General features: G+C 46.8%; 5 protein-coding genes across 7 annotated transcripts; 3 read left to right on the top strand and 2 right to left on the bottom strand.

Annotated features, from left to right (window-relative positions):
• The first annotated feature begins 286 nt into the window (after positions 1 to 286).
• LOC144471263 (putative glutamate receptor) lies at positions 287 to 5,499 on the top strand. 3 transcript variants are annotated; one of them, XM_078183141.1, is made up of 11 exons: positions 287 to 816; positions 868 to 968; positions 1,046 to 1,129; positions 1,204 to 1,509; positions 2,581 to 2,687; positions 3,066 to 3,236; positions 3,304 to 3,557; positions 3,798 to 4,012; positions 4,077 to 4,333; positions 4,398 to 4,470; positions 5,153 to 5,499. In XM_078183141.1, the coding sequence occupies exons 1-11, from the start codon at positions 570 to 572 to the stop codon at positions 5,483 to 5,485; spliced, it is 2,148 nt and encodes a 715-aa protein (XP_078039267.1). In that variant the 5' UTR covers positions 287 to 569; the 3' UTR covers positions 5,486 to 5,499. The 3 variants fall into 3 exon arrangements, with proteins under 3 accessions (XP_078039267.1, XP_078039266.1, XP_078039268.1); XM_078183140.1 differs by having other exon boundaries at positions 1,046 to 1,147; positions 5,153 to 5,485; XM_078183142.1 differs by lacking the exon at positions 4,398 to 4,470 and having other exon boundaries at positions 1,046 to 1,147; positions 5,153 to 5,357.
• Positions 5,500 to 5,649: 150 nt separating this feature from the next.
• LOC144471265 (uncharacterized) lies at positions 5,650 to 8,396 on the top strand. Its single transcript, XM_078183143.1, has 8 exons — positions 5,650 to 6,030; positions 6,094 to 6,224; positions 6,293 to 6,484; positions 6,544 to 6,823; positions 6,893 to 7,054; positions 7,125 to 7,337; positions 7,815 to 8,014; positions 8,108 to 8,396. Exons 1-8 carry the CDS (start codon positions 5,650 to 5,652, stop codon positions 8,292 to 8,294), a joined length of 1,746 nt encoding a protein of 581 aa, XP_078039269.1. The 3' UTR covers positions 8,295 to 8,396.
• Tsf1 (transferrin 1) lies at positions 8,383 to 12,716 on the bottom strand. The gene is made up of 10 exons (XM_078183138.1): positions 12,467 to 12,716; positions 12,174 to 12,400; positions 11,086 to 11,389; positions 10,524 to 10,873; positions 10,037 to 10,287; positions 9,737 to 9,975; positions 9,160 to 9,439; positions 9,021 to 9,082; positions 8,663 to 8,952; positions 8,383 to 8,572 (listed from the first exon to the last, which is right to left on the bottom strand). Exons 1-10 carry the CDS (start codon positions 12,561 to 12,563, stop codon positions 8,483 to 8,485), a joined length of 2,190 nt encoding a protein of 729 aa, XP_078039264.1. The 5' UTR covers positions 12,564 to 12,716; the 3' UTR covers positions 8,383 to 8,482.
• Positions 12,717 to 14,385: 1,669 nt separating this feature from the next.
• LOC144470963 (cilia- and flagella-associated protein 43) lies at positions 14,386 to 22,304 on the bottom strand. The gene is made up of 14 exons (XM_078182573.1): positions 22,276 to 22,304; positions 21,721 to 22,170; positions 21,109 to 21,469; positions 20,206 to 20,563; positions 19,822 to 20,096; positions 19,352 to 19,618; positions 18,751 to 19,019; positions 17,951 to 18,221; positions 17,547 to 17,893; positions 16,871 to 17,335; positions 16,541 to 16,725; positions 15,840 to 16,456; positions 15,330 to 15,749; positions 14,386 to 15,260 (listed from the first exon to the last, which is right to left on the bottom strand). Exons 1-14 carry the CDS (start codon positions 22,299 to 22,301, stop codon positions 14,856 to 14,858), a joined length of 4,716 nt encoding a protein of 1,571 aa, XP_078038699.1. The 5' UTR covers positions 22,302 to 22,304; the 3' UTR covers positions 14,386 to 14,855.
• Positions 22,305 to 23,412: 1,108 nt separating this feature from the next.
• Positions 23,413 to 25,762, top strand: LOC144470922 (uncharacterized). Its single transcript, XM_078182518.1, has 3 exons — positions 23,413 to 24,100; positions 25,174 to 25,467; positions 25,551 to 25,762. Exons 1-3 carry the CDS (start codon positions 23,413 to 23,415, stop codon positions 25,760 to 25,762), a joined length of 1,194 nt encoding a protein of 397 aa, XP_078038644.1.
• Positions 25,763 to 25,858: the final 96 nt, after the last annotated feature.

The following is a 25,858-nucleotide window of genomic DNA, read 5'->3' as shown; positions in this document are numbered from 1 at the left end:
ACAGTCCACGGATAACGCAACGTTTTGTTAACTGGCAATTGAAACAACTTGCGACCGATAGCGACGGTCCTTGAACGGCTCGAGCCGTTCGAAGAATCGAATATGTATACCCTGTCGGCGCGTTCGGCGAAAACCCCAACTTAACGCTCGATCGGATCGAAAAAGTAAACCGTACTTTTCTCGGGCGACGTGAATTATTCGCGTGGGAACCGTGCGCGATGGTCTCTAAACGGTTCAGGGAACAATGTTTGCTCACGGCTCCGGCAAATATTGGAAGAGACTTCGATGCGCGCCGCGAACGATCAAGAGAGGCCGGGGGATTTTTGCTGCGCGGAAAAAATCACGTCCGCGATTCCTCCGGCAATTGCTCGTCGTTAGTCCGGCGAGCGGCGATCGATTTCGCGGCTAGAAAGGTTTGTTGTGTTCCCGCCGATTCCAATCGGGCTAGGCAACTATCGGGGGCAGAACAACGAAGATTTTCCGCGCGTATTTCACTAGAATAATTGTCGACACCCTGTGACAGCGTCAGTTTCGCGTGTAACGCGAGAACGAGAATAACCGCGGGAGAAATGTCGCGGCGGAAGCAAGAGGGATTCGCGTCGAGACTCACCGGGCTAAGGATCAGTGCCAAGGCGTGGCTGGTGCTTGTGCTTTGCACCACGAAGAAGGGTGTCTGCCTCGAATCCCTCGACACGGATCCTATTCTAATTAGACCTCTTTCGGTTTACGAGAACTTGATCAAGGGCGTTCACGACTACTTCAACAATACTTGCATCATACTCTTCCACGACTCGCCGAACCCGATCGAGGCGAAAGGTGAGAGACAGCATCTGGAATAAAGTCCTCGTCGAACGAGAATGCTTTCAGCTTTGCAGGATATCGACGGCTTGTTGTCCTTACAAAGGTACTTTAGCGGGAATTTGAGCATACGAACATCCATCATGGATTTCTATACGTTCGAAAGCCGGGTAGGTTGAAAACCCGGTTGCCTTTACTCGTTGTTGACACTGCAGTTACCTGTCGTCATACTGTAATTTGTTTTCAGTTGTCGAGCAGCTACAATTCCATCAAGAGGCCGTTGTTCGTGCTGCTGAACGATCTGGAGGAGCTCAGGGTGGAATTCTCTCGGGTAAATTACAGCTTCGGGGTGAGTATCGTTGATAAAAGTCGGCCGGCTGACTACTCTTTTATAATCGAACACAGGTTTCCCAATGGATCACGATGGCGTATCCCACGTGGCTGCTGTTCTTGAGAAACGACACCAGATTCGAGGATTTCCTATCGGAGGTTTACGTGCCGTTCGACTGCATATTTATGATCGTTCAGCCGGACAACGGCGGCGACGGCGAGACGATCAGAGACGTGTACCGTATCGGCAGGGAAGAGGACTTGAGATGGATGAAGTTCGGCGAGTGGAGCCGGGATCGTGGTTTTCGGGGACCTATGACGGGCCTCTACCAACGCAGGCACGATCTCTACGGGCGTAACATCAGGGTGGTTACAGTACAGGTGAGAGACCTCGGAACGAACGAGGCACAGTAAATTCTCTCCGATTGCCTAACATCTTGTACACTGAAAATGGGCAATTTCGAATTAGTCGGGCTTCATGATTCATCGACAAATTTAACTGTACTTTGGTCGACAATATTTTCTGTCGAACGGTTACTTAACACTTTACCGTTCGGTCGTACAATTTTTTTGCTCGCTTGATTCGCATTTTCACGGTTAAAAAGTTATTTGTACAGTTTTCATTTTTTTTGACAATGTTGCAGGCGAGCAAAAAATCTGAGAAAAATTAAGTACACGAGCCGCGATAGTACCTTATCAGGAAATTAATATAAAAATAGCTAATATGTTAGTTTTCGAGAAATCTTCAATTTTCCGATTATCTTTTGGTTCTTTGTTTTTGATAATCACAACTTGGAACTGAAAAATCTGAGAAAATTCTATAACATGCGGTTTAATGTGCAAAATAAGCTACATTTTTTTCAAAATTTTAGGAAGCTGCTTAAGGGAGGAAAATGCCAAAAAAATAATTGTATAATAATGTTGAAGCTCACGGTAGTACAGGCTAACACATTCACGTCAATAATAGGCGTCAAATTATTGCATACCATGGCAGACGATTCACAGGCTACCAATCGGGGATAAAAGTCGATTTAATAGACCAAATAGGTGTCAAGAACAGGAAAATCACATTAAAATTGGAGCTCATTTTACGCGACGTTATAGCATTTTCAGTACCTGTATCTGGTAATTTACATTAAGCTTCCATGTATATTTGTAATTGCTCGAAGTTTCATCGCAGGTAGAATTTCCAAGGTCTTCGCGGTAATTACAAAGAAAGACTCAATCGAAATTACTATGTACAACTTCTTTAGCTTACACGAGCATTCAAGGTAAGTACAAGCCAAAATAGCCAGCGCCAACAAAATGCGTCATACCAAGCCGAATTGTTTCTTTCATATTAGTCATTTTCAAAACAATTTCCAAGGACATTGTACGCATCTTTCTCGAACATTTTATCGTTTGCTAAAAGAATTTCGGCGTTACGTACAATTGTAAATTTTGTTCACACAGGATCCTCCGGTCTCGCGCGTGCTTCGTGACAAAGAGAACCGTGTGGGCGACGTCGCGGGCTTTTTCGGCGAGGTAATCAAGCTGCTGCAAGAAGGGATGAACTGCACGTGAGTGGAAGTATCCAGTGTTTCGTCACTTGTCGCCCTCTTCCTTCTTCGGGGTTTTCTCCGGCGTGGCGTCCTCGCTCTCTTTCGCTTTCCTCTTGCGCTCGCGCAGTTCTTCCAACTGCCTGGCCGTTTCCTTGCGAAAGTATTCCTCCTGGTTCGCGGCCGACCGCTCCTCGAACGCGTCCTTTTTCCGGCCGTCGCCGCTCCTGCGGCGCCTTTCGGAGAAGAAGCGGCGGGTCGCGAGGTCCAGTTCCCGTAGATTGCAACGGGAACCCCGTGGCCCCGCGAGCCTCGTTCCTAACCCGCGTAACATGTTCGACGTGAACGCAGCCGCCGTTTCTGCAAAAAGACCAAAGACGATCGCCGTTCCGATTACAGGTTCAGCTACGTGGAGGCGGGATCGTGGGGCGTGCGCTTACCGAACGGCACGTGGACAGGCTCCATCAGGATGTTGATAGAGGACGAGGCGGATCTCGCGGCCACCGAGCTGATGATGACCTCCGACAGGCTGGACGTCATCGAATTCACCACTCCCGTCTATTCGACCAAGCGAGTATCTCGCGATTCGATCGAAACTCGAACTCGAATTCGAATTCGATGCGTGCTTCTATTTCAGATGCCGCGTTTACATGAAGAGGCCGGACACAACGGCGGTCAAGTGGAACGCGTATTTGGCGCCATTCTCGTTGAACACTTGGAATGCGATCGCGCTAACGATCGTGGTCGTGGGGCTCTCGATAGCCACCATCGACGCGTTCTCGATCGGAGTCGATCGACCTACCAACCCCTCGTCGCCAGCAAAGACGGCGATGCAGCATCCTGTGCTATCCGAGGTGATATTTTTCGTGTTCGGCGTGTTTTGCGGTCAAGGTGCGTAGAAACTTATTTCTTACAAGGAGGAATATACTAATAATAACTGAAAAAGAAGATGTCTAAGAATAATAGAGACCTTGAACATCCGGGTCAAAATTATCCCAATTGAACAATATTCAGAAAAAAGTCATAGTCCAAGTGAATACCTGACCAAACCTAATGACATCAACTATTAAGTTGATGACTATCGCGTTATGGCAACGCGATCGTCATCCGATATCCTTGTGAAACCCGCAGGCATGGAACCGTCGCAGCTGGATGCGATCCGACTGGTGCACCTCAGCGTGCACTTGGCGGCAGTGGTCGTGCTCGCGGCCTACTCGGCAGCGTTGATCAGCTTCCTAGCAGTGAAGACGTTCGTGATGCCGTTCACCACGATGGAGGGCATGCTAGCCGACGGTAGCTACCGCTTTGCGGTGATCGGTGATTCGGCCGACTACAGCTTCTTTCAGGTAAGCAATCCACAGGATCCGATCTCGGAGCAAGGTTCACCCTGATCGGACCCGATTCGGACAGAATACCACCGATCGCGTGCTCTCGATCATGTTCGACGAGCTTCTGGCCAGCGAGACCGATCTGCCGGTCAACTATCTGGACGGGCTGGAACGCGTCTGTCACGAGGACAAGTACGCGTTCATGACTCTGGATAACATGGCGTCCGTGCTCCAAGGAGACGTCGACTGCACGCTGGAGCCCCTCGACACCATGATGCAGACGACCGTGGCGATGGCGGTGCCGGAACGCAGTCCTTATCGCGGCATCATCGACACCAAGTGAATATTCTCTTCCTTCGCCTTTTCGTTCCGCTTATCCTCCTTCATTGTTATCGGCTTTCAGTATTTTGGTGTTGCGGGACAGCGGAATCCTTCAAAGGCTGCTAAAGACCGAGTGGGCTGTCCGCTCGAACAGGGTAATGGTATTTCCGATTTTGCTTACGTGGCTGAAATAAAAAAAAAAGCGTGACAATTGACTATAGCAGGTACCAGAACAAAAGAAACAAGTAATTAAAAAACTGGAGATACTTGTAAATTCGATTGTCGATTTTTATATGTTTTTGTTAAACTTCGGAGGTCTGGTGAATAGAAAAAATGAAACCTTTTTGTCAATTCTAGCAGGAACTGTAGCCAGACCCTGATACTAAATTCGTAGTTATACATATATGTATAGTATATCACCTTCATTAAGTCTTAACACTAAACCTACCGTGTTAGATTATAGCACATAAAAGCAGTTCTGCAGGAACTAATTGAGTAAATATCTTAATTATGCATACATTATGATAGAAGTGGTGAAATATCTGTATATACACATTCAGTCTCGTTATTTTAACAAAGTATAATAGAAGACAGTTACATTCTTAGTGCTCGACAGATTGTGTTGAACTAACGATCTTCCTTTGACGCGAGACTTCTATTTTGTTTGAAATAAGAACAAATCTGCATCGGTCGACAGAAATAAATAACAATAATTTCATGAAACAAGATAAGGTGATCTAATAATAATAAATTATCACTTTAGCCCCCATTGCTTGTCGTACTGCGAGCTTGGTCAGTCTCCCGCTCAATTGTACGCTGAGATTCATCTCGTTTCAGCACGAAGACGGATGGTCGTCGGTCGAATTGGAGGACGCGATGCCGTTGCTCATCTTTCTAGCTCTCTCGTTTCTCGTCACCTGGATAGCGTTGGTCGTCGAAAGATTGTTCGCCTCGCGGCGAAACGATGCGATCGCCTCACAGCAAGCCGATGAAATCGCCGAGGAGATTCGTCGCGTTCCTGTCGAGCCGAGCACGAACGCCTCGAACGTTCCTGTTCGACATCCTGTCCGAGTGCGAAGGCCGCCGGTGTCGCTAGTGTCACGAACCTCGAGAGGTTTCCCACGACGATCCGTTGTCAAGACGAGTGGTCGTAGCGTCGTTCCAGCGTAAACACGCTAAATATTGTTATGGGTGTCCGGACACATAACTGTGTGTCGAGTAGGTGCGATTTATCATGAGCACGTCGACGATTCTGGGTGTGATCTCGTGAACATTTTAATCTAATTTATTTTAATTCGATTTAGTTTAATTTAATCTGTATATACATTTTCTAAATGTCGTTGGCCCCGCGAAAGAAATTTCTCGCGAAAGCGACGAGCTCGAAGGAGAGGCCGAGCGGAACGGAAAACCAATGTCCTTCCCCGACCGTTAAAAGGCGCAAACAACAGGTTCCACGAATATTCGCTGTACCGTGCACAAACGAGAATCGAACGAAAAGTGAAACGATCGTTGGATCGGTTTCCTGCCAGAAAGGACACGCGATCGCCAATACTCTATTGTCGGCGAAGAAGCCGCAGTTCGACGTTCATTGCGACGAGAATAATGCCGCGCAACCACAGCTGCGACCACGTCGGAGCTCCGCAGCTGAACCAGGGACATCCAAAGCAACCGCATTCTCTGCGTCCTCGCGCGATCAACGGATCGATCGCATACAGGTAGGACGATCTCTTAATCTTTTTTTCTCCTGTAATACCTTACTTCAATTTTCGGTGTTCCAGCCTGCTTTGGGAATCGGCGAGAGAAACGGACTCTCGCGGAAACTGTCGCAGGAAGACAGACCTGTAACGGAGGAGCGGCAATCGCGTAGGAATGGAAAGGCTTTAGTGTCAAAGATTCCCCGTCGAGCCAGGTAAACGGATGAGAAACGACAGGCGAGAAATGGGGTTCGTTGTGATCGAAAATCATCCTCGTTCGTAGATCTAATTCCACCAACTCGGTCACCAAAGGATTTCCACCGCGGCCACTGTCAAAAGTCGCAGCGCCTTTAACCACAGAGTGTGCGTGTTTGGTCGCGAATCAAACTTACACGACCAACCATGTTGCAACCGAGACGCGTGATGCATATAATAATGATACTCCTAACGCTGATGCTACGGTCCAAAGAAAATGGTACACTCGAGTATTCCTACAGCGTGAAATTTCTACTACATTCTATTTTATTTCGACAGCGGAAAGAACCTGGTAAACCAAATCGTCGATTCGATCGACTCGATCCATTCTGCAGTATTTCCGAAAATCACTAGCACACCTGTAAAAAATGTTTCTTTACCAAAGAAGAGGAGTTTCCGTTTGGGAGCAGTGATTTGTAACGCCGACTATCACGCGGATTTGCCGATCGTCGAGTGGGAAAAGGAGAATCTATCGCCGAGACTGTCTGCCAAGTTTCTCAAGGAGCACGTGAACGCCGAGCAGAGGAAAATCATAGTTATATTTCTGTTACGTTTGGGGGTAAGCAACGTTTTCGATGTATGGTTTACAACGATCTAATGGAAGCTAATCGATGGCAATTATTTGCAGACTCACTGCAACTTTTCCTCGTATGTAATCTATCGCGCGGTGAAGATTTTCGATGCGGCGATCGATAGGATAGAAGTCGGCACGGCGTTCATACAGGTCACGGCATTGGCCAGCTTGTGGATAGCGCTAAAACTTTTAGAGAGATCGGAGAAAATTCCCACGGTGAGTCGATGGTTGTCGAAATTCGCTTTACTCTCTGTTTTTTCCGTGTTGGTTGTGATCTTGTTTTTAGGCTTCGGCGATGATCAGCCTGGCCAAGGACCTCTACGCTGGAAAGCAGCATTTGCTAATCGAATACGAGAGAAAAATTCTAAGAGTCTTGGACTATAACGTTTCTTTCGTCGACGCGTACACTCTTCTCTCTTACCATTTGATCAACTACAGTTTCAGCTCGGATATTTCCCAAGATATGATCGAGTTTTTATTTTTCGCAGCCAGTTATGCGGTGAGCATTCGAACCTCGCAATTTTTGACGAAGCGACGCGGCACGGTAATGCGGAACAGAAATATAAAATTCAAATATTCTCCTACAATGATAGCAAATTTTCAGAAATTGTCATGTACGTTTATGGTAATGTTTATGTTATATAAGAAGTAAGGGAATATTAACTATCTTTTTAAGCAAAGCACAATTACTTTCAACTTTGAGTTAATATGTATCAGAAACGGTACAAGATATCCCCAGATTAAAACAGTTTCGCTTACCTAATAGTTATTTCATCAGAAACATGTTTACATAACATTTTTTTCTTACTTTGTGCTATAGAATACACTGAGAAAATTTGAATCTTAAAAACTGGGGCACCCTGTATGACGTGTACTATATAACATGTACGTTTCCATAAGCACATAAAAATGTTAAGTTATTTCATATTTTTATGCCGCACCGTGCGACGCGGCTTTTCCCAAACATGTTTTCTAGATTGACGTAACACTGTTGGATGAAAGCTTTTGTAAAATATCCGTGAGTTTCATTGCGGCGGCGGCGGTCGAGCTGGTTCTCGGCCTTGTCCTGGACACCGACCAGAATGAGCTCAGCAATACGATTAGGCCTAGATGGCTGTTTTGGAGAGGGTTCCTACACGGTGCTGCCGCGGGTACTGGTTTCCGCTTCATGGACAGGTCAGTGCCAATCTTGCCGGTTTTCCACGGGAAAACCTCTCTTCGAGTTTTCGTTTTGAAATCGGAAAGTGACGGTGTTGCGCGGCGATACAGGTTTCAGAACGCGAAGACGGACCGATATCGCGTTGCGATACTGCGCTGCATACAGAATTCTGATAGGAAGGGTTCCGGATTCGAGTCGGTACACCGAAAGTACAGCCGTAGCAGATACGGTCGTATCGCAAAGCCTTTACTCGATCTAGCTGCCAAGCTGTCACCGTCAGAATTCTTTGATCCCTAAGGAATCGCCCACGTATGTCGCAGTCACGATTTTACGATTTGTTTTTGTTCCCGTTTGGATTTTAGAGCAAATAAAAGAAGAGCCGGTGTTGTTGCAAATTCAGATGCCTTGTTTTATTTTGTGTTTGTGACATCCGTCGAGAGCGCCCTCTTTCGCGCGTGTTAAGTTCGGTCAAGGTGTTCACAGTCTTAAGCCGTGCCGAACTTTTCCTGCGTGTTCTGCCAATCGGTCCACTTGTCCCACGACTTGTCCACCGAGATCAAGCCCTTAGCATCGTCCTGGAATCGGAGGAATTGGCATTAATGATAACCGATCGCGATTGGAAACACGGGGCCAACACGGAAACATTAGCGGCATCGCGACGTTACCTTAAACCACGCGTTGCTAACACCTCCCCAAGCGCCGAACAATTGCAGCAAATCCGGACGTTTGGAGTAGAGGCTGCTCGCGGCCAGCGTCGCGTGCGTCAACTCCTCGAGGGCGTTGGGGGTTTTATCGGCGGAACTGAGTATGACTCGGGGTGGCTCGATGGCCAAGTTGCATCGGGACCAATCGTCGATGGGCGCGCGTCCACCTTGCGGGCATAGCAGCTCGAAGTCCGTGGACTTGGATCCTTGTGGATCAGCGTCCGCCTTTGAGTCTTCTTTTTCCTTCTCGTCTGCGAAACGAGCAACGTGTACATTCTTCGTGAAACGTGTCTCGCGTCGCGTGTTGCGTGTTACTTACCGAGTTGCGACAACGCTGTCAACGGCAAGAAAGCCACGTCTCCCTTGTCAGCTGTCAAGCACCTGAAACGAGATGCATGGTCAGATTGCTTCGTGGCCATTGACTTGTCAACGCTCGTGAACACAAAGTTGTAACTCACGCAAGGGCTCCGGCTCCTCCTCGGTAAGCTTCGGCAGCAGTCGGCGCGCATTTGGTAGCTTCACGCACTCGATCGTCATTGGCCGCGATGCTGCCGACGCACTGCTGACACAGCTTCGAGCCAGGTTTCGCGCCAGGCGCGCAAGATCCTGCGAAGAATTCGGCCGCTTCGTCCTCGGACTTTATCAGGCCCTTCTCTTTGAGCACCTGGATCGGTGCCGTCCAACCGGCGAAGTTGCCCTTGTAACCGCTGTGGCAGGATTTCTTGCCGCGCAGATCAGCTAAAATGAACGGACGCGTTTTACGGATAGGGACGCGTTATCGGTCCGATTAGAAAAGAGCGGTGAAGACCCCTCTTTTTTAAACAGTCATTGTTAGTAAGATGCTCGGTAATATATATAAACATTGAGAACTAGTAAATTAATAGAATTTAGGACGAAGTTCCTTCCGTTGTGTTTTCTAAGGCTACGATCGATCCTTAAAAATTTAACGAATCTACAGTACAAAATTTCCACAATTAATGTCAGCCGACGATGTTCAAGAAAAGGTGTCCCGTTTTCACTGTGCGTTGAGCTCACCCAGCCCGTTGATGGGAGAAGACTTCTTGACCACCGCGACCGCGGCTCTCTCGCCCAGCTTGCTGGATCCCGGTCCGTAGGATTCGGCGACGATCGGCGACGCGCGGTTCTCTCGTATCGCCTTAAGCACCGAGCCTCCGTCGACGACAACCAGATCCGTCTTGCCTTCCTTCAGAGCGTTCAAGCACAAGTTCTGATCCGTTCCCAATTTCTCGCATTCAAACTTCGGCCGGACTTCCCTGTTAACGAATACACGTTAGTTTCCCTTCAGAACTTTCTTTCAGCGACTTTCTCGCGTACCTGGTGAACGCTGCTCGCGCAAGAGATCGGCACTTGTCCAGCGCGCTGTCGCTCCACACGCACCAACGGGCGATCTTGCCCACGGCTCCTGAATCCCTTTCGATCACGTCCAAGTACTTGGAAGCCTTCAGATGGTCCGCGGGCAGAATTGGTGGCGCCGGAACGGCAACGGTCTTCTTCTCCAACATCAAAATGTCCTTCCACCAATCAGCGTTCTCCGCTTCTCCCAGCTTACCGAGATCGGTCAGTTCCTGCGGAAGCGAACGATAGTGTGTGATAGAAATTGTATGCATATGTATGCAAACTATAACCAATCCCCTATTTTTCTATTCGCGTACGCGATATCTTTTTTATACAGCATTTCTGTTGTCAGGTTATGTCAGGTTATTCTCGAACGTACCTTCTGTGTAAGAACAGAATTGGGTGTATTTATCTTTCGTACTAAACGGACCCTTAGTTCGCGAATGAATAAATAAAAAGTACGCACATCTTGCAATGCTTTGACATTGTTGTTATCGGCCGTGTCGCCGTTGGTCATGTATCCTTGCCAAGGTCTGGCCGCCCAGGTGCACGGTTTCGTCTTGGCGTCGATCGGCACTTTGCTGCCGTCCGGACAGAAGTATCGGAAATCGGCGGGATTCTCCGACGTGGGAACCGCTGGTGTCACGCCGACGGGCAATCCGAAGAATCGTTTCACGTAAATCACCTTGGTCCAGGCTACCTCACCGCCGTTGTGAGCCAGACAACGCAACGCGCCCTCGTAGCCGGAGTATATGTCGGGATAGTCGCAAATCTCTGGTTTCTCACAGAGAGCGCACATGTTCGAATACGTTTCCTCTGGAAAAAATGAGACATAAATATACCATTATTACAATTATACCATTATTACAATTATACCATTATTACAATTATACTATTATTATAATATATATACTAGTATTATTACAATTATGCCACTATTATAATTATACTATCATTAAGATTTAACTGTCAAGAAGTTGCATTCGTAAATTTGATAAAACGCGCCCGGTTATTCACAAGAAACATACTCAATCGTCGATTGATGGCTGGATCCGGCGACCACGTGCCCACCAAGCACCCCTTCGAAAAGAGCGAGCTGAAAGCCCGAAGTTCGTTCTCGCGAGCCGAATACTGTGGGTCGTGGATGTTTTGTAGGACTCCCATGGCGGTCAGTTTAGTGATCGGGATCTTGTAGCCGACGTTGCGACCGACTCCGGTGTGACAGGACTTCAGGCCGCGCAATCCTTGCACGTTGTTTATGTCGAGGTCCTTGTGGATCACGGCCACGGCTTCGTATCGATAGATCGCCTCGGGCTCCTCTTTCGTTCTCACCTGTAACGTGATTTCATGATAGAATAATTTGTAGAAGCTATTACAGTTTCATTTTTAGAAGCTGTTATATTTTGCAATAACGATATTGCAATGTGCTTCGTCGCTATGTTTTCGTAATACCATGAAAAATATCTACGAAATCGAAGACATTTGGCATAAATCTCTTCGTTCGATTGCTTTTAAAATGGATCCAAAGTTTTCACTATTAAACAATGATTACGACTTACTAATTTCCCGTATTATACAGGAAGTTTCAAAAATATATGTCAATATTTGATAAGCTGAATTTACACTTACTAAATAATGCAAGAAACGCCGTACAAACAAATGTCCTACGTACATTATCTATTTGAGGTATAACCAACTAAAGAAAATATTTAAAACGACCACCGTGTGTTTGAGTACTCGCACAGAATTTCGTTCCCGCTAATAAATATTTCGTGTTGCTGGAATACTCTTAAATCCATTTCTTATTCTTTCTTGGAGTTCATTTGCATTATTCACTTGCGTTGAATACAGAATGGATTTCAAACCGCGTAAAAGGTAAACACCTAACGAATTGAGGCCAGGAGTCCATGGCGGCCATACGTCGGTTTCTTGCTTCGTTACCAATTCGAAAAGTAACGTGCTTACGACATTTGTTCATACGACACTTTTTCTTTAAATCAGTGCGTAGATTCGACTCTTGCAGTATTGACATGTATTTCTGAAACACTTTGTATAATTCATATAATATAATTAAATTAAATGAAACAAGTGAAAATGGATTTGGTTGATACTGCACCTGTTCGACGACGCTGTACTTGGCCTGTTTGGACAGCAAGTTGTTCGCTGCCAAATACATGTCCTCCGGGTCGACGGCCACCACGTCGGCCTGCTTCTTGCCGACCTTCTCGATGCACTCGTATCGGTCGCGACCGGAGACGCAGGAGACCGGGATGCCTTTGACGGCCGAGTCCTCGATCAGTTCCTTGCATTCCTTCCAGTAGACGTCGGGCACGCAGATCGTGACTAAACAACGGAATATACGAAATAAGTCTTCGACACGTTTATTTAGGGATTTCGGAATGTACTTACAGATTTTTCCAGTGCTGGCCGCGTCGCCGGCGACGGAAACGCCGAGGAACGCGACGGTCAACAGGGCGACAACCGTGCCGCCGATTTCACCTCTCATCGTTGTTCTACGAGTTTCTAGCGCGATCAGTGCGAGAAGAGAAACGCGCGAGAGAGCGAATTCGGTGGACGAAACGAAAAAGGTGTTGCGATCGCGGATTGATGCTGCGCGATTAGCTCGTTGCCTCGCGACCTATGCAACACTACCGACGCGACACGGCCAACAGGCTTCTTATATACATCTGTTATACACATCTATATATATATACTATAAGACAGTCTCTCTCATTGCCGGTCAGGTATCGCCAGCTTCTATCTCCAGAGAGAGACGCAGGGACGCAAAATCTTGTAGGAGGAGACGGCTGACCTCGCCGCGGTTATCGCGCGTCTTTTTCTTCCACGACGATCCTCTCGCGGAGTTCCTCTTCTTTGGAATGCAAAGTCCTTTTCCTTTTCTCGCGGACGCGAACTACGATTATTTTTAGGATGTCGCATACTCTGTATCCTGACGACGTGCGCACAGGTCCCGACCGAAGATAGAAAAATCTTCTGAAAAAGAAAAATAATGAAATTTATTAACGGCTGTGTTATAAATATAAATTATATTTATAATTTTATAAATTATATTTTTCTGCAGAAACATAATTGCTCTTTGCATCGATAACCTGAAGAACCTATATCGTATCATCTTTTAGATTTTCTTAATTAAATAATATTTGTCTCTACTGTGAATACATCTTGGCAAGCATTGCTTATAATTTATTGGAAACATGGAGAATCTTGCGAGTCTTTCGTAATTGACGAAGAATATATCTTGAGTTTTATCTGGTCTATTTTTACTATACTTTTCCCTATATGAGCCGTTCGGTGCACACATCGACTAACTCCATAAAACAAAAAGTCGAGAAACGCGATGAAATGATGTACATTGATTTTTAAAATTCCTGTTATAACATAGATTCACATATATAATGTAGAATGAATAAATACAGATATAGCTTTCATTTAACGTATAATTTAATGTATAAAATTAATATTATTTAATGTATAAAATTAACAAGAAAAAATAGCCAAAAAAAAAAAAGAAAAAAAAAATTTTGCCGTTTAATGGTGTTAATCTTTATTATTCAGGAAAGTTATTATAAATATAAAAAGTTATGACTATACCAAGTGCTTTGACACTTAAATTTAAGATTTTTCAAAAAGTGGAGTTAATCGATGTGTGCACTGGGCGGCTCATATAATCATACAACGTCATTCTCATAACGCCCCTGAGAGGGACTTATTTTGTTGAGAATACGTGTGGCGTTACGAGACACTGGCAACAAACACACACGCCCGCTGGAAATAAAATTATCATAACTGTGTATATTCAACGGTTGGAACATTGAAACAGTTTTCTCAATTTACTTTACACGTATCTAACCTTTCAGATTATAATGTTCGTTTTATTTTGTCTCTTTTTGAGTTTGTTATCTATAGTATATGCGTAATATACATATATTTACATAGCGCATTCTTATATTCTCTTCGGTATATTGTGTGTTATTACTTTATTATTTATCCTACTCTCATCAATGTGATTGTTGCTATCAGTCGTATTAATAATATCGTAGTTAACGATTATTTCATTGCCATTTAGATAACGAAACGAAAGCTTTAAGTATAAATGAATAACTATTTATGTCAGATTATCTCGAAAAATGTAGCCTATTAGTAATAATTAAAAATGGTTCCTATATAAAATAATCAATTCTGTGTTTTCTAAAATTCCAATATAAAAACATTAAAAAAGTTTTTTTAATTTTATAATCACTTCGATTATTTATTTATTACTATACGGTTCTTTTTTAATAATGTTATAGCTGATACCAGGACGAGTTCAATGACCTAACAAAAAATAGCCTCTATGTCTTGAAATCATGTTACAATAAATCGTGAATAGTTAATTCATTAATTGGGACCACTGTGCAACGCGACTTGACGTTGCCCACTGGTTGACAACAAAACGCCAGATGAGATGAAACGCGAGACGCGTGCAAACGAACCGGGTATTTCCCCGTGCGCGAAGGTTACGATCCGTCACCGCGGCGACAATTCGTCTCGATAGCCGGATATCACGGCGACCCCTGCGCGGGTTGCGAGCAGATTGCGAAAACAAGCCGCGATGATCTTTTCACCTTGAATCGTTTATCTGTACGTATCGCGAGTTCACGGGCATACCAACTAACTAGCATTGCGCAAGAGGAAAATAGAATCGTGTTGCAGGAATTCGAAACGATCGGGACCAATAGAAATCGCAACGAGGTGCCGAGGGGATTTCCCGAAGAGGAACGATCGTCGCTGCCACGCCTCACATTTTCAGTCTCAATGTAGGGTAAGTTCTCAGCTTAGAAATCTCTAGCCGGCTCTCGAGCGTTAGCAGCTCCTCGAAGTTGCTCCGAATCCTTCGGGCGAGTTTCGCCTTCGTCGTCACGGCGCGCATCCTTTTTTCGCGAAAAGCGACAGCCCGGAGGCGAGAAGGATCGCGCGTCGCAACCGTCAGCTGATCCGTTTCGGCCTCGGTTTCCCGGACGCGGTGCTTCAGCTTCGTGTTTCTCCTATGCCAGGATCGCGTCTCGTCCGAAATACGCTGCGATCTGCCTCTCTCCTTCCGCGCAGTGTCCTCCAACTGCCGGAACGAGAGTTTTGTCGAAGAAAGCTCCTCGGTGCCGATTTTTGAAGGCTCAGCGAGTCCTGCTCTTTCCAGCTTCCTCGTCTGCGAACGAAGAAAAAGTCAGTCTAAGGTAACACAATTTTGGACGGGCGATTCGATTCTGAATCGTACCTTGACGTTGGTCAGATCGATCAAACTCGCTCGTAGATCCTCCATTGTTTTTTGCAGGCACGCCTGTCGCCATTCTTCCCGGGATCGAGCCCTCTGCAGATTGACCAGTCGCCGCAATTCGGCGAGCTTTCGTTGGCCGGCCGCCGCGACAGCCTCGGCGACCAGGTCGAGTTCTTGACGGGGGATCAGTATCGATTCCGACCATTCGTAAGTAGAATCGCCGCGAGGTTGTTGCCGTAGCTGCCCGGTCTTGAGCACCAGTCGAACCTCTTGGTCCTCCATCAGCTCGGTCATAGCCTTCTCGAGCTTAAGGATGGCCTCCTTGCGACGACCTTGGGTCGCGCGCGCGCTAGAACAAGCCTTTCGATAGAACGCGAGGCTCTGTTCTGCTTCCGCCAGCTCGATCGCGCAGCTTCTCACCTGAACAGATTTATTTATTTAATTAATGGGAACAAAATTACCGATACGAATGTAATCATTAATTTTGTCCTAAGTGAAAATTACGTTCACCTTTATCTCCGCTTCGATTTTGAGTCTTCGGAGGTTGCACGCTTCCCGCCACTGGTCGTACTCTATCCTGAAAGGAAGACCACCTTCCGGTGTCGCGTCCAAATCGCGCAAGCCGCGCAGATAGGCCAGCCAGTCCCGCGGCAGCAACTCCGATTGGTTCGGTGTCGAATCGAGGACACGATCTGCAAGCTCGCGAAGGAACACAGGCGATGTTCCACAGGCGGCTGTCAACGCGGTCCTCGGACGTTTCCGATAATGCCGGAGCAGATGTTCCGCCGCCATCGGCTGCTTCGAATCGAGGAAATCAGTGCGAAACTTCTCCTCGAGCAGCTTGTCACGTTTGCGCTTCGTCTCGTATCGATTTCTCAGCTCGATCAGGCCAGCCTCGAACAGCTCGCACTCCGCGGCGAGCGCGCGCGCTCGCTTGATCGCCGGGACAAGCGAAGATTCGGTCGCGAGTCGAATCTCTCGTCTTCGTCCGCCGATACGCCGGTGCCAGAGAATCGTCCATGTTCCGGTCAATCTCTCCAGTAGCAAGGATCGCTCGATTCGAATCTTTTCCGCTGCCAGCGCGTTCAATCGGTCGTCGAACGCTCGCGCGCGGCTCCAAAATTCTCCTAAAATAAGGAGAGTTTCACAACATCGATTTCACAACATTCGACAACATCGACGACGAAGAGACAAAGACGCAGAGAACGAACCGGTAGCTCGCTCGATATTCTCATCCACCATCGACCTGTACGCGAGGCGATCGGCTTCCAACATTCGCAACTTGTTCTCATAAGTCTCGATCGCCTCTAGATCCTCCCTCGTGTAACTGGACGGATCGCTTTTGTTGACAAGACACTCGGGCACGGTCACGATTCGCTTCGCTTTCTCTTTCAGCCTAAAACGTTTAATAATGTGTCAATACAGTGTCGCAAACACTAAATAGATGATTATTACTTGTATTAACTCTTAACAAATTTACTCGTATCTATAAGTAAATTGAATTGAATTGAATAATGATAATAATAATTCGCCCGGCCTACCCGACTTCAAGCACACCATCCATCATATGTTCAAGCGTCGACCTACGAAACACGTGATCTTCCAAGTCGGAGGCTGTCTCGTCTCCTTCATCTTTGTCCTCTTTGTTCTCATTGTTTACAGGTGCGATCTGATCGCCGTCGAAGAGGGACGTTTCCACGGTCCGATGCCACAGAGAAACGTCCGGCAGCCGATCAGTCGCATCTACGCGAAACGTTCGCATCAGTTCAGAGACGCATCGACGCGTTTCTTCGGCGAGCACGATAGCCGCCTTTGTCTCCTTCCGTTTGATCGATCGGACCTCCTCGAATAGTTCGTTGAAACGGATTTTTGCGTTGTATTCGCTGTCATTCGCTATGATGCTTGCCTCACGAACCTGTACGTATCCGCGACGCGAGTCGAACAGGTTCGGCTGGTTTGGCGGGTTTCCCTGGTCCGACGGCTTCGGTTCGTGTTCCGCCTCCAACCTGAAACGCAGGGTACGCTAGTAGAGGAAGCAAACGAATCTTCTCACGAAATGTCATTTTTATATGTCTGATACTTTTTCAATTGTACTTAAATGAATATATTTAAATTTAATTTTATTCTTAAATCATGAATGCAGTGGTATTCGTTTTATATTAACAACTTGAACAGAGATGTTTTCTGTGCCTTTGATAAAGCAAACTCTGCCTTTACCTCGACACCGCCTGTCTGGTCGCCTCAGAGAACCGACACCAAGACAGCAGATCCGTGTCTCTCGAAGCCACTACACCGAGGGGATAGTTGGTTACTTTTGTCTCGCCCAAAACGGAGGCGACGCTGCTCGGCGGAACGCGCAGAGGGTCCAGGAATCTTTCCCGCATGTATCGGCTGATCCGATCATATCGCTCGATTTGCTGTTCACCGGTCTCCAACAGTCGCTCTTCAGTTAATTTTGCATCTGCCAGTTTGCGCGCTCGAGCTTCCAGATTGAGATCGAACGAATGGATCGGAAGCCTCGCCGCCGGGGTCTCTTCTTCGTTCGAATCGAGCATCTCCTTTACCTGCCATCACAAACGTTTTACGTTGGTCACTCAAAACCAAGCTGGACACGTACTTACCCGTTGCTTCAGTCTGTTTAGATCCTCGAGGATCGAGAGACGCGCCGAGAGCGCTTGTTGTTTTTCGGCGACGTCTCGTTTACGAATACTTCGTTCTATCCATGTTTCGCTCGAAAAGTCTTCTTCATTCGTGACCGTGGTCGACCCGTTTTCAGTTTTTGGTGTGCGATCAGGAATGGGATCGGGATCGTTTTCATGCGCGATTCCTCGGATGGAGTCATCCGGAGTTGCCGAACGCGGTGCATCGCGTTTAACCATCGCTTCCGGCATCCTGATTCGATCAAAATAAAACTTCGTACAGTATACAATACAAAAGAACTCTACATGGAATTATTATACAATAATAACTAATAGTAAGAGAAATATTCAAATTTATACAGAAATTACAAATTCTATGAAAATTATACAAAACCATCATTAATATCATACTAGTTATAAAGCGTTCCATTTCAATTCTGAAAGTCTGCAAAGCTCGTATTCAAGTTGATGTGGTGTAAGATGTCTGTACTAGAGAATCATATAATTTAACACCTCACAGTAATTCATACGTATGAAATCTACAATGTTCAAGAGATGACAAGTTGAGTCTAAATTAAGCGAGATTGGACGAGATCGTAGAATCGTGATCAAACCGTTACATGTAACTGAAATCAACAAATACATAATAATGATAATAATGATAATTTGGGGAGAGAGTTATAGTCTTTAATAATACCAATTTTTATACATTCCGCGGCGATGGTGGTAGGATGATAAATTCAATGATGAGACGGGACGATACGAGATAGGGAAATATGTACCTGTTCGCGACCAAGTCCCCGTTCCGACCGAGGGAAACTATCAGGTCGCCGACAACCACGGCGCTCCGCGTGCCGCCTTCGCTTCTGTGATGAGCCACGAATACGAATAAAGCTCGCAACGTGTTTTCTCGCGCGACGATCGATCCGTCGTAACCGCACGTGAGCAATAGAGCATGGTCGCGTGTCCCACGATGCAAACCGATCCCGAGATTTCTCGTTTGATGAAGCGACGGGACAACGTCGGTCAATGTAGCCTCTCGGTATTCTGCCTACACAGGAAAACGTGGGAGAGAATGAGAAACCTGTTGATAACATTTATTTTAACTTATTTCATTTGTATATACGAGTAAATACATTTTTACAATGCGGAACAAAAATGCGACGCATTGATCCTTGGTAAATGAATGATTCCCGGTGGTCGCGGTAGACGAATGCAGGTCATTTTGAATAGAAATGAAGTTTGTGTTGGAAATTGGTGTTAACACTGCCCTCGAATGCTGTCCTTGCAGAGAATGCTATCGCATTCCAAGCTGTCTTATCGCTCGCAGGTCAAAATGACCCTGCATTCGACGTACGTGGTTTAAAACCAATTTTCTGTTACCTCGAATTCGATTCGATGCAGCTCGTTAAAAAGGTACGGAACCGCGAGCACCGATTTCCCCTCATCGAACAGGCTCTCGTAGAGAAACGGTGTGGTTATCACGTGATGAGGTCCTACGGTCTCGCAATAATCTCCGTTCAGGGGACACGAGAACACCGCAATCGTGCCACCTGCTACGGCACGTCTTTTGTCCGCTCCAACAAGAACCAACACCTTTGCCTCGCGAGAGAAAAGCGAATCCGTGGTGTAAATCAAGAAGTCGACCACCTGCCAATTGAGACAAACGGTATCTCGATTACATCGATCGGAGAGTTTAGATAAGGGAGACTTGTTTAGTTAATGCTATTTTTAACTAATTGATTTCGAGACCATAAAGTCGATATCGTCGTATCGATACGAAATACTAATTAATAACTTGGAAAACACCGATACTTTATCGGCATCGGTAAGTGTCACGGTCACGTTCCTACCTGACGACCCACGTCGAACGCGGCCGCAACCTTTAAACCTGTTGAGCCAATGGATACTGGTTCTAGGAGAAACAATCTACCTATTCCGGACGATCCGACTCCGAACAAGTTACCCTCCTCCGAGAACTTGAGTCTGTCCAACGGTTCCGTCTGCAGATGAGCGCAGCCCAGGATTTTTGGTGCGGAAGGCGCCGAGGTGTCGACAACCAGACAATTACCAACCGCGCTGCACGTCGCCAGAATCGGCAAAGAAGAATGCGAGGCCATGCGTGTCACTGAAACCGAAACGACTGCGATCCGTCTTTGTCCACTCTTTGCTCGCTTTGTCCACTTTTCTCTTCCTCTTCCTCTTCTGCCATTGTCGTCGTCGACGTCTACACGAACCTTGGCCGTGATGATTCAACGACGGGCGACGATTCTTCGGACAGACGACTGTCCCGGTAACGGCATTCACGATCAGCAACCGGCAGCGTTGACGATCGGACAAAGTCGCAAAATACGAGCCCTGAAGCAGAGCGATCGCAGTCGCGTCGACGACGTCGTCTCTAGCCAGCGTTTCGAGCCGCGGCGGACGATCGCGATCCCGCGTCTCGCCGATGATCGCGATCGTCTCGCCGCCTTCTCCCAGTAGGATGATCCTGTCGCCTCGTGGATCGCTCTCTGCCCGACCTGGATACGACGGCAGCGAGATAGACCAGCTTGGTCGCCACAACTCGTTTCGGTCCGTTGTTCTTCTGAAAAACTGTCGACATTCGTTGCAGAATCTATTTGACAATTGTAGTATAATGAGAGTGTGTAGAGACAAATGTTTGTAGAATGAGGCGAATGAGTATGAATGTGTATGAGTGTTATTAAAAGAAAGCGAAAAGGATGAATATGTGTAAGAGAGATAGAGAGAGACCGGAAGAAGACGAGCGATTTTGGCAAAAGAGGAGCGCATTGAATGTTGAACGATCGCAGAGGTTTGACGCGTTAAGAGATCTTGTGTAAATTTTCTGCTTTGGCGAAAGACCTGCTTTAGTGTAATAGTTTATATCACACAATGTATTGACGAATCCCAAAATCTGCGACTCTTTTAAGCTCGGTATGGTCACGTAAGTTAAGTATGGTCATGTAAACTTCTCGATACTGTAGTTAATCTCTACATATATTATCTTAATGTATATACCCTTTACTAGTGTTAACTGAATGGCTTCGGTCAGCAAAGAAATTAAACTATAAATCATCTTATCGTTAGATCACGGTTCATTGGACTCGATGTGTTAGGGTCGACAATCGGATTGGTACCGTAGCGCGAACGTCTCGATGATCGTCAACGACGACGAGCATTACGCCGTCCCTATGAGCAACGAGAACGGGATTCCTCGCCGGTTTGCCAGAAGATCGCACCACCGTTCCGATGCGTCGGGCCTCGTCCTCGTCAATCTCGATCGCCTCGACATTACCGAGTCGGTCGCAGACGAGTAGCGTCCCGTCGGAGCTCCAGCAAACGGAAACTGGTTTGCGATCCGAGATCTCGAGCGTCTCGATTGAAAACAATCGCACGAACTTGGAGCAGCTTAAAATGAGGAAAATCGCCAGATTTGTAGCCGCGGCACCGTCCGACGAAAGCTTTCGCGCGATCAGCAGCGGCGTATCCGACGAGCATCTACAAACATATTCGAGTTATTATAGGTATCGGGGTTCCTTTAACATTTTACTATATATTATTAATAACTTGGATATTTCTTAATCCGATTCTGTTTCAGACCTCCGTCTTTGACACAATTCAGCATCGAATCGAAATTGATCAACTGGTACATCGACACCAATGCGGTGCGGTATCATATGCGGTGATCCTCGGCATTACACAGAACAGTAATAGAATCGATTTCGATCGCGGTTCGATTAGGCACTCACGCGAAAGTCGCGTGCAGATCCGCAGCAGGATCCATCGCGAAGGTCGCTGCATCGGTTATTGCCAGTCGTTCGCCCGTTCTCCAGTGCCACAAGATCACTCGGAAATCGGGGTAGATAGTCTGGCCTAGCAGATATTCGGTGCCAACGAACGCGCAGCACGCGTACCCGTTGGCCTCCTGGCTGTTCGCGCATCTCGCCACTTCTCGTATCGACGGGTACGCGAATATCGTGATCCTGGGATTTGATTTTCTCTCCACCAGGGAGAAGATCGGTGCCACCGATAGTCCAGCGACGCATGATGCACCGTCACCTCTCTGGCGGCCCTCGAACCTCTCGATTCGCGTCGCTCCGCTATTCCAATCGTAGAATCGCGCGTAAACGCCCGAGACCGTGACCATGGCGTCTCTTCCGACAAACGCAAAGTCTCGAGTTTTTCCGAAGTTGACCCATCTGTGGGAAATACGGCGATGTGAGAAACTAATGTAAAACGTACTAATATGGTTTCATTGATGTAAATAAATAAATAAATAAATTCTCGTTGGATTGTATACGTACGATGTCCCGACGTTGGCGTACCGCATGACTTTTTGACAAACCTAATCGTTCGAAAGGATAACCGACAACACGAAAGGGTTGCCCGGATACCTGGAGTCGATCGATCCGACGGCAACCACCGAAAACGCGACGTTACATGGTAGTTCTGGAGCGGGTGAAACCGTATTTTCATTATGTTTGCGATAAATTTTCAATAAATAATAATATTTTGTATAGTTTCGTTGCTTTGAATTACCTTTAAACGAATCTGTATCTTGCACTTGCAATTTTCTTTGTAAAAAAAGCACAACAGAATAAATATTCTTATCTGTCCAGCAAAACAATGCTTTTTTTTCCGTCCTTCGCTTCGTCACATTGAACGTATAATACTTGAAAGAAAAACTAGGAAACTGTAAAAAGAAGATAATAAAAATTAGAAAAGGTAATACAAAGAAATATTCTACAATAACGTTCAATTAGAATTACCTGGTATTTTAAAATACCGCATCACCGTACAACATGAACCAACGCGACGCTTATCCACCCTCCGGGTCGTTCGGTTCGAGCGTTTCCCTTTCGTCGCGGCCAATTTTTCACGACCGTGTTGAATGCCAATCGAACGGAAAAGATTGCCGGGAGAATGCGAACAATGAGGCACAGTAGGTCAGCGGATCGCGGCGATCGTAGGAGGGTTCGATGAATCGTGCGACCGTTATCGCGAACCTCGCGCGACGCATAGCAATTGGGGGAAGATAGCGTTCACCGCGGATCTCTCGCGGGCGGAATTCCATTTGTCGGCGGCGAACAATTCACCAGGACGAGAATCGACGGAATTCGCGAAAGGACAGCCGGGCCCGGGAGACAATTGTATTCGCGTCGGAAAGGAAAATTGCTTCCGAAGTGGCGACGAAAGAGAAGGCCGTCGGTCTGAGAGCGGGTGACCGGGTGAAAAGGAAGCTCGGATATAGGCCGAGGACCGCTACTCGATTAATATGCCGAAGACGCGTCCGTGGGGAACAACGAACGAGCGTTTTCTTGCTCGACGGTTCGGCGTCGTTCGAAAACTCAGAACGTCGGGAATCGTTCGATTGTTCGGAACCGGAGCAATCGGTTATCCAGTGTTCATCGACGGAGTTTTTTTATTCTACCCGGAGAACGATGACCAGAAGAGATTCGCGGGTTTTTCGAGTATGCGGCGCGTTGCTGATCGTTCTCGGTGTTGCGAGCGGCAGCGATCTCGAGAAAAGTACCTCGTCGTCGATCGGATCGATCGCGATGGAAAACGCGACCGTGGTCAAGTTAGAGAAGGCGATCGGAACGGTGATCGACGAAGGGAAACAGCCCCTGGCGAGGGATGCTGCAACGTCGCCGCCGATGATCGCGTCGAAGTCGACCAAGAGCGTCGGTTGGAAAACCGGTCGGGGGAGTTCACACAGGGACAGCTATCTGGAGGCGTTGAGCCATTCTCGTACCAGCTCGGATCCTCGAGAGGGTGTCGTGTTGACGGACGGGACCGGCTCTGCTCAGCGCAGGAAGGAATACGCGGGTCCCGTTTACACGGCCAAGGATCCCGAAAACGGCGCGACCCAGCCGCGGATCGTTTACGGGTCGCCGGATCGGGATAGCTTCTCGATGGTGCCCAGCCATTCGTACAGCGTGCCCACCAGGGGATCCGTGGACTTCGCTGGGCTCCAAAACGCTTACGGGCAACCGCAATCGTACCAGCAATCGTACCAGCAATCGCAACCGCAATCGCAACCACCCCGAGCATCCTACGGTCCACCGAGCCACAGCTACCTTCCGTCGTCCTACGAATACTTGCCACCGCAGCAAGGTGAGGGAAGAGGTATCGTATCGCGTTCGCGTTCTACGTACAATAGAGTTCCGATTATGTTGGCACTGTGGAGAAAATTTCATATTAAAAATACTTAACGAGAAAGCAGAGAAAAATTATTCTATTGGGATTCTAGCGATCGTTCGTTCACGGTTACCAGCGGGGCAATTATAATCGATCCGTTCGAGAGGTGACGATCGGCGAGCGATCTTCTTCTGGTCGTCGCCGAGGCGTTTCCCTCTCTTGCCTCGGCGTCACTCTTGGTGTATAGACGTCTCGCGTGCACGCTCCGCATTAAAATAAATTCCGTGTCGATAAATCGAGTGTGGTAGAAAAAATAATTATTTATTCCCGTAATCCACCTCAGGATAAATAGTTACTAAAATTTTATGTATTTACGTGTTTATTTTATGTATTTATGTATTAACGTGTATGATTCGTTATAATTCTACCTTAGCAAACCATATAAAATCCGGTAAACATTTTTTGCTGCCTCCAAACGTTCAAATAGCGCCAATCTGTGCAGCGGCAGAACGTCCAAATTGTTCGACGAATTACCTTCAGATGATAACTTGACCAACCTTTAGATCAACCATGACGACGCGTAAGATAAATCTCTAGATTATAAGAAAATTGGGTCATAAAAAATAAAATAGAGTACTTTCTTATCCTGTACAGTAATTACCGACCTGTAACCACCTGTTGGCAAACTATTCGCTGAATAGTTTGGGTGTTTTGCCGCTGCACGGAACAGCGCTATTCAGACATTTAGAGAGAACAAAAAATTTGTGCCGAAATTTATACTGCTACTTATGGGAAAAGCAGTACGCATCATTTGCTGCAAAATTCGATATTCAAACATAAAACTGGGAAACGCTTACAATTAATTGAAATCTCTAATACGCGAAAGATTATTATAGGTCCATTGTTAGAGCACCCTTCTAGGTTTTTTAGAGGTTAAAAGAGTCTTTAAAAAGAAATTCGGAATCCGAAATATTGGTTAGTCTGATTTCGTGTTCGTAAAGCGATATAAATATACCAGTCATCGGCGGAATGGTTGATCCTTTGAAATATTGATTTTTCAGCTTATGGACCACCGGCCGCTACCTATGGGGTGCCCCACGTATCGTCCGAAACACCGTCATTCGTGTTACCAACGATAGACTTCTCCTGGCCGTTCGCGCTCAAACTGAACGCCTTCACTTTGGCCAAGATTCTGCTAAAGTTGGTCATCTTTAAGATGATCGTCAAGTTCATAGCCGTGATTTGCCTGTTGCTCTTTATTCCGAAGCTAGAGATCAAGAAGAAAGTAAACAGACCGATGAACAACGAGGATGACGAAGACGACGACGACGACGAGGGTCGACGATTGCTTGATGGTAATCACCTTTATGTTTCGCAGGTTTCGCGATTGCCCGTATTGGCGTAACGTGCCGTTTAAAATTGTATCGCCTCGTTTCAGGTGATCCGAGCTTTTGGAAACGATTGAACGAGCTGGCTGCGTTCGCGAGCAACGCGTACGAAGAGTACGAGAGTTTGAACAACGCGGATCGATCGAGGACAGAGTCTCGAAGCTCGCAGGGACTGCATCTCGGCGAAACGTGGCAAGACTACGCTCGGCTGCTGCATAGTTACGCGTTGGAAGAAACGCAATTCACGCCAGCGAAATCTTAGCGCTTGCTCGATAAGGAGAGTCGTGATATTCAACGACCGCTTCCGATCTCGATGAACCGCGCGTCGTCTTTGTAAATTCCACAATTATTTATTGCT

This window comes from Augochlora pura, chromosome 6 (assembly GCF_028453695.1).
Source record: "Augochlora pura isolate Apur16 chromosome 6, APUR_v2.2.1, whole genome shotgun sequence".
Taxonomy (NCBI): domain Eukaryota; kingdom Metazoa; phylum Arthropoda; class Insecta; order Hymenoptera; family Halictidae; genus Augochlora; species Augochlora pura.
This window is presented reverse-complemented; position numbering and strand designations above follow the sequence as displayed.

Bases quoted from the DNA above. Each gene is read 5' to 3' on its own strand.
- LOC144471263 (XM_078183140.1), top strand. From the start codon at position 570: ATGTCGCGGCGGAAGCAAGAGGGATTCGCGTCGAGACTCACCGGGCTA. The intron at 817-867 runs GTGAGAGACAGC...GAATGCTTTCAG, and splicing joins GAACCCGATCGAGGCGAAAG to CTTTGCAGGATATCGACGGC. The intron at 2,688-3,065 runs GTGAGTGGAAGT...TTCCGATTACAG, and splicing joins CAAGAAGGGATGAACTGCAC to GTTCAGCTACGTGGAGGCGG.
- Tsf1 (XM_078183138.1), bottom strand. From the start codon at position 12,563: ATGAGAGGTGAAATCGGCGGCACGGTTGTCGCCCTGTTGACCGTCGCG. The intron at 11,390-12,173 runs GTGCAGTATCAA...ATCACGTTACAG, and splicing joins AGTACAGCGTCGTCGAACAG to GTGAGAACGAAAGAGGAGCC. The intron at 10,874-11,085 runs GTATGTTTCTTG...CATTTTTTCCAG, and splicing joins AGCCATCAATCGACGATTGA to AGGAAACGTATTCGAACATG.
- LOC144470963 (XM_078182573.1), bottom strand. From the start codon at position 22,301: ATGCGGTACGCCAACGTCGGGACATC. The intron at 19,020-19,351 runs GTAACAGAAAAT...TTTCCTGTGTAG, and splicing joins TGCATCGAATCGAATTCGAG to GCAGAATACCGAGAGGCTAC. The intron at 15,261-15,329 runs GTACGATTCAGA...CTTCGTTCGCAG, and splicing joins TCGATCTGACCAACGTCAAG to ACGAGGAAGCTGGAAAGAGC.
- LOC144470922 (XM_078182518.1), top strand. From the start codon at position 23,413: ATGACCAGAAGAGATTCGCGGGTTTTTCGAGTATGCGGCGCGTTGCTG. The intron at 24,101-25,173 runs GTATCGTATCGC...TTGATTTTTCAG, and splicing joins GCAGCAAGGTGAGGGAAGAG to CTTATGGACCACCGGCCGCT. The intron at 25,468-25,550 runs GTAATCACCTTT...GCCTCGTTTCAG, and splicing joins GGGTCGACGATTGCTTGATG to GTGATCCGAGCTTTTGGAAA.
- LOC144471265 (XM_078183143.1), top strand. From the start codon at position 5,650: ATGTCGTTGGCCCCGCGAAAGAAATTTCTCGCGAAAGCGACGAGCTCG. The intron at 6,824-6,892 runs GTAAGCAACGTT...AATTATTTGCAG, and splicing joins TATTTCTGTTACGTTTGGGG to ACTCACTGCAACTTTTCCTC. The intron at 8,015-8,107 runs GTCAGTGCCAAT...GCGGCGATACAG, and splicing joins GGTTTCCGCTTCATGGACAG to GTTTCAGAACGCGAAGACGG.